At 37.6% G+C, this 10,978-nt stretch overlaps 2 protein-coding genes and 1 pseudogene across 6 annotated transcripts; 2 read left to right on the forward strand and 1 right to left on the reverse strand.

Annotated features, from left to right (window-relative positions):
• Positions 1–672, forward strand: part of LOC113069506 (dynamin-binding protein-like) — a 42,761-nt pseudogene extending 42,089 nt beyond the window's left edge.
• A 1,787-nt stretch (positions 673–2,459) lies between these two features.
• Positions 2,460–6,717, forward strand: LOC113069507 (hyaluronan-binding protein 2-like). Its single transcript, XM_026242633.1, has 13 exons — positions 2,460–2,619; positions 2,717–2,750; positions 2,849–2,947; positions 3,048–3,158; positions 3,247–3,363; positions 3,542–3,658; positions 4,116–4,269; positions 4,346–4,440; positions 4,565–4,796; positions 5,014–5,156; positions 5,976–6,110; positions 6,207–6,352; positions 6,499–6,717. Exons 1-13 carry the CDS (start codon positions 2,518–2,520, stop codon positions 6,658–6,660), a joined length of 1,647 nt encoding a protein of 548 aa, XP_026098418.1. The 5' UTR covers positions 2,460–2,517; the 3' UTR covers positions 6,661–6,717.
• A 544-nt stretch (positions 6,718–7,261) lies between these two features.
• On the reverse strand, positions 7,262–10,978 carry LOC113069508 (serine/arginine-rich splicing factor 2-like). Of its 5 annotated transcripts, none has more exons than XR_003279739.1 (4): positions 10,485–10,978; positions 8,686–9,707; positions 8,089–8,176; positions 7,262–7,658 (listed from the first exon to the last, which is right to left on the reverse strand). XR_003279739.1 is itself a non-coding variant. In XM_026242634.1 (3 exons), the coding sequence occupies exons 1-2, from the start codon at positions 10,838–10,840 to the stop codon at positions 9,401–9,403; spliced, it is 663 nt and encodes a 220-aa protein (XP_026098419.1). In that variant the 5' UTR covers positions 10,841–10,978; the 3' UTR covers positions 7,523–8,176; positions 9,389–9,400. The 5 variants fall into 5 exon arrangements, 1 of the variants encoding a protein (XP_026098419.1); XR_003279738.1 differs by having other exon boundaries at positions 7,523–7,658; positions 9,389–9,707; XR_003279737.1 differs by having other exon boundaries at positions 7,523–8,176; positions 8,686–8,823; positions 9,389–9,707.

Here is a 10,978-nt window from a genome sequence, read left to right on the forward strand (position 1 = left end):
TAATAATTTGAACCTTATAGTAATTAGGAAATGAAATCATTTAAAATAATGATTTTATATAATTAAACTATAAAAATACATGTAATTTAACAAATATAATAAGTGTGTAACAAAATAATAAAACCACATTATTTGACATTTGTGGTTCTTCATATAATTAGGTTCAGTTTTGATTTTATGTTTTGATTTAAAAACCTTCCTGATATTGATATACCACCATGTTAATCAACAATTTGGTATGTGAATTAATAGTAATAGTAATAATTATAAAAATACTAAACCGGTTTTACTTCTTGTCAATGATTATTATTAATTTTCCTTCTTTATATTCTCTTTCAGATATACTACGCTCTTTACTCCTTCAGTGCACGGTGTGCAAACGAGCTCAGCATTTCAGCCAATCAGCAGGTCCGAATCCTTGAGTTCCAGGACATGAATGGCAACCAGGAGTGGTGGCTGGGGGAGGCAGGAGGACGGAAGGGTTACGTCCCATCCAACTACATTCGCAAATCTGAGTACACATGAGATGGACATTTGTACAAGAACAATCCCCAACTACCCCAGACCTCTACAAACCAACTCATTACAGGGAGAACACTACAAAAGGACGTTATTGTGCCTTAACTATAGAGGAGATGCACTGATGTGGTGAACTTGTCATTGCTACTGATGGAAGAAAAAAAAAATCCCCTCCATATTGACTACAGTCAATGAATGTAACTCCTGACTCCTAGTGCTCATAGAGGATGGTGTATGTGGAATTTAAAATAATGGGAGAGAAAAAATAAATAGTTTGGACCGAGAGGCAGATTGGTGTTGGATTCAGTGATCTGACATGTTCTGTTGTTCTTGGATACTCCATTTACAGTGTTTGCACTTAATTGCTCCGTAGAGAGTGTAGATCTCTTTTGATGTGTAGGAGTGGAGTGGAGGAATTGTATTGGGCATGTGCGATTCACACTGGATGTAGACTGATGGGATTGATATTCCAGGACTGGCGATGACAGTGATGCCCGTAAATAAGAGTGCAAGAATGAGTGTTTGTTTGTGGAGTGTTTTGAGATGTTGCCTTCCTTCATCTGACAATCACAGTGCACCTCTAGGGAGAAAAAAAGATTTTACTGGGTTTCAGTGAATGTGAACAAAATAATTCATATGAAGTGTTTGGATTTATTCCCCATTGGGGCTCTCAGATGATGACAATATTACCACTGGTGACCATATGATATTGCTGAAAATATGAATGAAATGCAAAAGACACTTTTTGTAAGGTACAGTGTTTTTTACCTTTTTACTTTTTGACAGCATTAAGTTTGCCACTTGCACTTGAATGCATTTACAAGTTAATATTGATGTGTTGAGCCATTGTGAGAGAGTTCAAGGCACCTGTGAGCTCATTGCACCAACAGAACTCTGAATATTTATCTCTCATGCTGTATATACTGATAATGAACTTCTGCACTCCAGTGTGAACGGATCCATTTCTCCTCTTTAAAATAAAAAAGAAATCCGATGAAAAACAGTTGCTTGTTATGTATTGTCTTGGCCTTAAAATTATATCAGTCATGGCCTAATAGTTAGAGAGTCTGACTTGTAACCGAAATGTCTCGGTACCGCGAGGGTTAGATTTTAGGTTTTAGGTGGGGGGAGTGATTGTATAGCACTCTTTTCCAACTTCAATGCAATGACTGAGGTGAGACATTAGTGCAAACCACTGTATCCCCAAGCGTGTGTGTGTGTGTGTGTGTGTGTGTGTGTGTGTGTGTGTGTGTTTTCACCGCTCACTGCTGTTTGTGTGCACTTGAATGGGGTAAATTCAGAAATTCCAGGTGTGGGACACCTACACGTCATGTCACTTTCACATTCAATATCTTACAGTTACAGATTATGGTAGTACCAGTTTGGAAATATTTGGCAGTACTGATTTTAACACAATGTTCAGATTATTGTTTTTCTAAAAATTATGTTTAAATGAACAGAATTCAGTTACACCCTTAAATAAATACAAAATGTATTTTTACTGTTGTATTAACAATCATTTCTATTAAACAAAACTGGAATAAATTAAAAATGAAAGATGAAATAATTTTTTTTCACTATTGTCAGTTGTTTTCTAAAACAGTAGCAAAGACCTTCTCAAGAGTAAACACTGCCGGGTAACTGACCTAATATCTTTGATTTGTCAGTAACACTGTGGATCAATGTACAAATACTGCACAACACGTTATTGTGATTTGCTTTTTAGAATTATATATATATATATATATATATATATATATATATATATATATATATATATATATATAAACACACACTCACACACCGGCATCAGTTCACATTAAAATTAAATTAAGCCACAATATTGTTTTAGTGCATATCTAGTGAGGCTCACTGGCCAGAACACAGAAAATCAATGCTGTTAGGTAATGATTGCTAGATAGTAAGCAGAGAAAAGGGTCCAGGGTCATCCTCATACATGTCAACATATTTACTGCCCACAATATAGACAAGTGACTTATGGTGTTTGATTATGCATCTTTTACTCCTGAAATCATGTTAACTGTGATTCTGCTTCTGATGAGTCTTTCTGGCCTCACTTTGCCAGTCCAAGCAGCACCGGTATGTAACCATGTGAAACTATAAATCGCTTAAACATATATGCTTAATTGAGTGATATTATACTGCGATTTGAATGAAATTGTGTCAAATTTTTTAGGGTCTTTTGGATGAGATTTTAACTTTATTTGATGGTGAGAAGTCTTAACATTTTGGTTGGTGTCTGTTTATGCGTTTGCAAGGTTATTCGTTTATGCATGTCATTATTATTACTCTCTCGCCCCCTTGACAGAAATAAATGACTATACTGTTACTGACACCACGGGGGAAATATCCTCAGCTGAAATTAATGAAAGCATTGATTGGATTTTTTCCTTCTTTGATGAACCAGGCAAGAACTTAAGTACTTAAGTAGACAGTGCAAAGTTATTAAAGGGGTTAGTTTGGGCGCTCACAAACATGTACGCTGATCATGTTCAATACGTCTGTAGAAGTGTGTGATCCAAATCCATGCCAGAACAACGGAGTATGCGAGGTCCTAGAGAGTGGCGGCTTCAGATGCATCTGTAAAGAGCCTTACATTGGCAAAAAGTGCCAGGATGGTGAGATCTTAATAAGCTATACCTAACAATAATTATTAATCAGTAAGAGTTTGTATCGTTCTTGAGTTTTCATGTTGGAATCTTCTAGAGAGGAACGTGTGTAAGAAAGTGAAGTGCGGTCATGGTGATTGTGTCAGAACTTATGAAGCCCCGTTTTATGAATGCAAATGCCGCCCTCCCTATACACCCCCTACGTGCAAGAAAGGTGAGCTTTCATGTCTTCCATATCTGAGATAAAGCGAATTACTTTTCAGTGTTTCAAACTGTTTTTTTTCCGTAGTAATGATGAGAGTTTAGTGATTATCAATGAGTTCATTAAAACAGGTCTATGTCAGACTGTAGTGTCTTTTTAATTGCTTTAATACTTATGTTTGCAATATTAGCCTCTGCTTGTTACCCGAGTCCATGCCTGAATGGAGGAAAGTGTGTTAAAGGTCGTACCAGAGCCAGTTTCACATGCACATGTCCTGAAAATTACAGTGGGAGGTTCTGCCAAGTTGGTAATAAACTTTTTTTTTTTTTCATTTATTTTATACCAAACCAAATGGTATTTTAAAGCTACACTAACTTTTTCCTTAATTATATTTAAGTAATGTGCCAGTTCATCAAAAACTATGTTTTTGTCTAAATCACTATGGTTAGCCTATAATAATTTGTTTTGTATTTTAGAGTTGTCTGGGACGGATTTTACGGGAAATGGGAAACGTTATTTTAAAAACAAATTATTTCAACAAGTCACGACGTACCTGCTCATAAGACATATTTTTCACATATTAGTCTGTAGTTATTGGGAAAGTTTTGATGTTTTAAGTGACAATCGCACAAACATGGCGATATAACTTATTTAGGTGTATGAATCAACCACTAGAGGGCAAAAAATTATATAGTGTAGCTTTAAATAACCTTATAAACTAGATGGAATAATGTTATAAACACATAATGTAATTTTGTATTCAGGTCCAAATGATTGTTATGAGGGAAATGGGGAATCATATATAGGTTTTGTCAGTCAGACAGTGGAAGAAATTGAATGTTTACCATGGAACTACTATCGGATTCCCTTCAAGGAGTTTGAAGGGAATGAAACCATTGGAGCCCACAATTACTGCAGGTTAGAAGTTGGTTTTAGTAAATCTCACAATTAATTGTGGTATAACATGTTGCCTTAACAATTTTTGTCAATTAAGAAATCCAGATGGAGAGCGGGAGCCATGGTGCTTTGTGAATGATAAGGGGAATCTCCGGTGGGACTACTGTAATGCCAAGCCATGCTCTGAACCAGGCACAGAATTTCCTTCTATTTTTTCTCTCTTCTATATAATGCAAAAACAGAAACGCATGTTTTTCAGTCCGCTCTAGCAGTCGGTGTTAATGACATCATATACTTATTTACCAAACTCTGACAGAACCAGTGAAACCCTCCAGGGCCCCTGAAAAACTGCAGTTTTCTGACTGTGGAAAGATCCAGGCTAGTATGATAGCCCCAAGAATATTTGGTGGGAGGAAGTCTCTGCCTGCAGCCCATCCCTGGCAGGTCTCATTTCAGGTCCGTCCCAAGGGCTCTAACATATCCTTCAGCCACAACTGTGGAGGAACCCTTATTGACTCCTGCTGGGTCCTAACTGCGGCCCACTGCATGTAAGTTAGGGGGGTGCTGGTGTTGCATTAGGTCTTTGTAATGTTCAATCAGATAACTCTTACTTTAATTTTATGTTTTCTTTAAGTTATAAATTAAATTATATTGAATCTTGATGATTTTGTACTCGGTTTTTACAGTAGTTTTGCCTTTGAGAGGTATATGGAACAAATATCAGTTTGATAAACTATGTTTGCATGGTTTGCATGATCATGGCAGTGATGAGAACGAGGAGGTAAGGGTGGAGATGGGTGGTGTGAACCTGGAGAAAGATGATCCTGCAAAACAGTTTCTTGAGGTGGAGAAAATCATTGTTCATGAGAACTATACAGAGACTCCTGAAGCCCTGTATAATGATATAGGTCAGTAATTAACTCGCTAAGTGAACATTATCTATCTATCTCGTTTTATTTTAGTCTGTTCTGTCTGTTTACCATTCTATCATTCTAACTTGCCATGTCTATCATTCAGTCCATCATAGCTGTTATAGGGTAAAATAAAAATAACCAACTTCTGTTTGGAAATAATCTTATGTATTCAATTGTTTAGTTTATAGACTGTACATTTGTAATTCCCATTTTAATATTATTATTGGTTGTGTCTCCTTGATTGGATTAACATGATAGCAAGTTATAAGATTATGATTAAAAAGTAAAAATAATAATAACATACAGGTTTTAACTAGTGTCCACACCAACACACAATAATTTTCAGTTTATTGTAAGTGTGTGCTGCAATTATGCCATGAGCTGTGTATGGATTCTGGGTGTCAATGTTTTTTATCGTTCATCCAAAAAAAAAAAAAAACTAGTTATTAGAATTGTTTTTCTGTTATCCTTGTTGCGGTGTGTGAATTATAAAATAAATTAAGCTATATTGATAGTTATATCTATCATTCTTTGTGTAAACAGCCTTAAGATCATTAAAATGGGTGAATTTTAATTTTATGCTGATTCCAATTTTTGTGACATTGAATGATTAAAAAATAATGCAAATGAAGCATACAGTAGCCTAGTTTTACTGGAGGTTAAAAAAAAGACATCCCGGGGCAAAGGGCATTGTGAACAGCCTAAAATAGTATTAGCATCTTTTTTTAAACCAGTTATGTGACAATTTATGTAACTCACTTATGTGATAACGTGTATCCAACTCACAGTGCTTTTGTTTCTCATCTCTACCAGCCCTGCTGAAACTAAAGGCAATAAATGGAAGGTGCGCCAATGAGACCAGGTCTGTTAGGGCAGCATGTCTTCCCACGGATTCATTCCCTGATAAAACTATGTGCACCATATCAGGCTATGGAGCCACTGAGAAAGGTGTGGTTTCCATATTCAAATTTCACTGGAGACATTCACCATAGCCACACCTGCCTCTGAGAATATCTGTCATCTATCTATAACTCTTTCTTCCAGATCATGCCGTCTCTCCTCAGCTGCTGGATGCCAAAGTTCTCTTAATCTCTCAGAAGCGTTGTATGTCTCGTAATGTCTACGGGAACAGAATGGATGATTCCATGATGTGTGCTGGATATATGCAGGGAAAGATTGACTCCTGTCAGGTGTGCTCCAATCTCAAATTAGTTTTTTGTCTTTCAGTGAAAATTGTATTAATATACATCAAACACTAAATCTCATTTAAAATGGTTGTGCAAACTGATGGCGCAGTATGCAATTTTTTTTTTAATAAATGGTTTTCTTTTTATAGGGTGACTCTGGTGGACCCCTGGTTTGCCAGAAGGACGAGACTCATTACATCTATGGTGTGGTGAGTTGGGGTGACAGCTGTGGCAAGAAGAACAGGCCCGGTATCTACGCCCGTGTCACCAAGTTTGTTGACTGGATCAATGAAAAGATTCGAGCAGTTTAGGATGGCTACTCAAAAGGTTGGAGTTCAATGATAGTTAATATCACATCCTAATAGCTGGAAAAAAAAAACATAAAAACCAAAATTCTATGTATGCATGTGTATATCAGCAGGCAGCAGACCAATTAAAAATAGTTTTTTGGGTGATGAGCCCTTTAGTGTCACATTTGTGATTCATGTTCATATTTAAAGATCAAAATCAAAGGGACTGCCAAATAATAAAAAAAAAAAAGTTATGGATTGGATTTTTGGTATGCTTACTGGGGCAGTTTATTCAGACTTAATGACTGGATAAGCCTTTTTTAACCAGCAGATCCATACCTTTGGTTAAAACAAAATGCATGGATACATTCTTAACAGTATGATCAAAATGTATTTAGGAAAAACAAAGGATGAAATTAACTTATTTTGCCTTTTGTAACATTTTCAAAGTCAACAAGTTGTTAATAAATCAATGTGTTTTACGCATATCCAAGTAAAAATGTCTTGATGACAAACATACTTTGGAATAAAACTTCAGATTTTTAAAGTCTCATTAAAACCCATCGAGTATGAATCAATGAATGTCGCACAATACCAATATTTTGTATCAACACACAATTTATTTCCAGTTATTGAAGGTTTAATTTGCTTCTTAACACCAAACATAAGAGACACTGAAAAACAAAAAATTTGGTATACATCAAATCAGCCATGCTCAGAGAAAGAAGACCTTTATTATTCTTCTTCACATGGAAATTATGGTCAAGTGAGCATGTCACAAATGATAGAAGTCTCCCGGAGATGTGAAATAAGCGCAGATATCTGCCTTATAGGTTTTCACAAAAGGACTTGGACAGGATCTTTCTGCAAAAAGAATAAATGCTGCAGCCAAAATTGAAAGAAAATCAAGGCGTTACACAGGAGCAATCAGGAGAATACTGGAAACAGCCAAGCACTCTGCACCGCAACACGCCACCTTAACAGCTAACCAGCAAAACTCAACTGCTACGCAACTGCGCCTAGTGCATAGAAAATACACAAGAGAGAATATTAGAAATCAAGTTATTGTTAAATTTTCCATTTAAACCATAACACCTGCTCGGTTAGCAAGCTTTATGATGTCACTGTTTTACATAAAGGTTTTTTTAGCGGCCAAATTTCGGTCTCTACCCAGTCCTTTAAGGTCAAAGAAATATTCACATCCAAAATGGTCCAATAATAAGCATTTATTAAGAACAAAAATCTGATTAAAAATGAACTTACTTTAGTCTGGGAGTTTCAAAAACAAAAACAAACTACCAAAAATAAAGAGAAGTGATTTCACCTATTAGCCCAATTTAGGCATAAAGATCATTTAATATCACAAGAAATTCAAATGTATGACAAAAACAATTGTGGGCAACAAAGAAAAACTAGTCATTTAAAAGATTTAGACCAAATCACAATAACCTTTCGGTCAGATATATGGATAATTTGAGTATCCTCAGATGGACATCTGTTCGGTGCGATCCTCGAAGATTCAACCAGCTGACATCATCTAGAAGAAAAGAATAAGTTAGTTAATTTCAAACAGCAAAGCAGAGGGTGTTCTACAGTAATCGTCAGAAAACGAGGCATTGCATATTACGCAATGCTCGATAACTGGTCCTCAGTTATACAGAACAAACAGGCACTCTTTTCCACACATCGAGTATCTTGCCATATTTAAAATTAATCTATAGACCTCATTTTTGTTCTGCAAGGAACCTCATGTACCTGATGTTTGTTCTGCGAGAAACCTCATGGGTAGAGAGCCAACAAACCTGAGGGTGAAATTAATGTCTCATAGCTATTTTAAGTGTCAGCAAGCTGAGGTATAATTTATTGGCAGTTAGAACAAGTACTAAATTACAGACCGGTTTAAAATCAGATACCCAGCAGCCTGACAGCTTAAACTAGCTCTGAGAACACACCCCATATCCATCCTGCTTTTGCCTATGCCACGATAGACATGAGTTTGTGACAAGGATGATGAAAAGGTCTCAGTCCATTGTCCTGAAGACGTACCTCAACACCACCTCAACACTCAATGAGACCGACCTGCTCCATAGCAACCGCCAATCAGCAGCAGGCAGCCAATGGTCGGATCACACACTAACTGCTCTCAAACTGCCCCAAACTCCTTTTGCAAACAGGAATCAGCAGCTTGGAGGAAAAAATTCCACATTTAGATGAAAATCAATGGATTTTGGCTGGTACACGTTTCAAAACAACATACTTACGGTATTATACCCAGGACCGCTCCAAATCAAACATCCGTTCTGAGGTTTAGGATTTAAGTTAAAAATAAACCCTTAAAGTCATGCAGAAACTGAGAAACCAGACAAATGCTGTAAAACCCAAAACTTGGGTAATACATGAAACCTCCTTTGAGAATGCATCTGCCGATCTACTACATCTGCAGATGTATGGAACTTAGTGAAAGAGGAAAGTAAAGGGGGAGGAACCATTAAATAGATTTTAAGCAGCCATTTTCAGTGATCAGTGAGCCACGCAAGTATTTATTTTAAACTACTTTGGGCTTGAGTTATAATGGTGGTCATTAGCTGGTCTGCTTTAATCAGTTTAATTAAATCAAGTTCATGACTAACAGCATTAACTATATTTAAAAAAATTTAAGTGCACTTGTCATTAAAATTATTGGGTGACGATACAAATTCCCCCAGCTGCAAGAAAATCAGGATGTCTTCATACAAAGCATTAGGCTCACCTATGTTTCAGCTCAGGATTCAGCAGTGGCTCCAGCATCCTCTGGAGATTTGGGTCTGCTTCTCGATCTGGATCGTGATTTGGATCCTTTGTTTGATCTGGGAGTATGGCTCCTGGAGTGAGACTTGGACTTAGACCTTGAACGGGACCTGGAAGGAGATTTGGACTTGCTTCTGCGTGGTGTGCGGGTTTTGGAGCGGGAACGGGACTTAGATCGGGAACGTGAGTAGGACCTGGATCTGGATCGGCTGTAGCGGGATCTGCTACGGGAACGGCTTCTGGATCTAGACCGGCTGTGCCTCCTGCGACGAGGACTACGGCTATAAATAGATTAACGTGAACAAATTATCATGAATATTGTTTACATAGAGAAACAAACACTGTGTTACAGCATTACAAAACACCAAAAAGTCTTTATAATTAAAAGCTGAGTAGCTTATACACGTTTAAATGGGAGCAAACAAAAACGCGTCTGTTTGCATGCAGTCATGTTTTATTGTCTTCATAACCAGTAATTCGAGTATAATTACCACGTTATCGTATTCAAACAAAAACTCGTAGCACAATGACTGGAAGTTTGATTCACTTCCGAGAATCAGTTCTTTCGAATAATTAGGTAAAACAAATCATTTAATTGTTACGGTATTACATAGCCTCAAAGTATTTTTTTTATTTTAAAAACATATCTTAAAGAGAATGTTGTAATAAATACGCTAGGAATGGGTTTGGTTTCCAAACATTACAAATTGATTCAAAAGAAAAAGACTCCATTACCAATTCGATCACAAATTGCTAATATTAACGGTAACGATAACGTTACTTTGCTTCGTTCACAACGTTGAGCGATTGTTTGGTAACAGTTACAAAGCCAGATACGACGGAACGATAAAACGGGAAACTACTTATACCAGACTTACTGAATTAAGCTATTTAGGGCGATAAAACATCGCGTCTACGGTAAGCAAAACAAGAATTTGAGCACGTGTGGTTTAGCGCTCTTGAGGCCTGAGGGCCTCAAATGTGACCTTTGAACGAGAACATTAACTTAAAATAGTTAAAAAATGACTATTAAAAGAAATTGCATATGCGGGCCTTACCTTCGGCTTCTCCGTCCATGTCCCCCGTACCTCCTCGGTGGGCCTCCACGGCGGCTGTAATGTGAATCTGGCGGGCGCCCGTATCGCGCCATCTGCACGCGCAGCTCGCGGCCGTCCAGCAGCGCGCCGTCCATGGCGTCCATCGCATCCTCCGCGTCCCGCTTATCATGAAAACGGACAAAGGCGAACCCGCGGCTCTCTTTTGTGTACCGGTCTCTCGGGATATAGACGTCCCCGACTCGGCCGTACTTCTCGAAAACCCGCCGCAGTGTTTCAGGGGACGTGCGGTACGTCAGATTGTCGACTTTTAAAGATGTCATGCCCTCGACGTCGGGCGGAGGTCTGCCGTAACTCATCTTGAATCACTAACCCTACTGCAGTATGTTACGCGAAAAATAAAACAGATGCTTGCAAGATTTTCAGGAAAAATACCGAATCATTCGGAACGACCAAAGAAACACGCCGAGAGCAGATAACTCTCTAAAATGGCGGTA

Source organism: Carassius auratus, unplaced genomic scaffold (assembly GCF_003368295.1).
Source record: "Carassius auratus strain Wakin unplaced genomic scaffold, ASM336829v1 scaf_tig00001679, whole genome shotgun sequence".
In the NCBI taxonomy this organism is placed as follows: Eukaryota; Metazoa; Chordata; class Actinopteri; order Cypriniformes; family Cyprinidae; genus Carassius; species Carassius auratus.

Bases quoted from the DNA above. Each gene is read 5' to 3' on its own strand.
- LOC113069507 (XM_026242633.1), top strand. From the start codon at position 2,518: ATGGTGTTTGATTATGCATCTTTTACTCCTGAAATCATGTTAACTGTG. The intron at 3,364-3,541 runs GTGAGCTTTCAT...TTGCAATATTAG, and splicing joins ACCCCCTACGTGCAAGAAAG to CCTCTGCTTGTTACCCGAGT. The intron at 4,441-4,564 runs GCACAGAATTTC...AAACTCTGACAG, and splicing joins CAAGCCATGCTCTGAACCAG to AACCAGTGAAACCCTCCAGG.
- LOC113069508 (XM_026242634.1), bottom strand. From the start codon at position 10,840: ATGAGTTACGGCAGACCTCCGCCCGACGTCGAGGGCATGACATCTTTA. The intron at 9,708-10,484 runs GTAAGGCCCGCA...ATCTATTTATAG, and splicing joins CATGGACGGAGAAGCCGAAG to CCGTAGTCCTCGTCGCAGGA.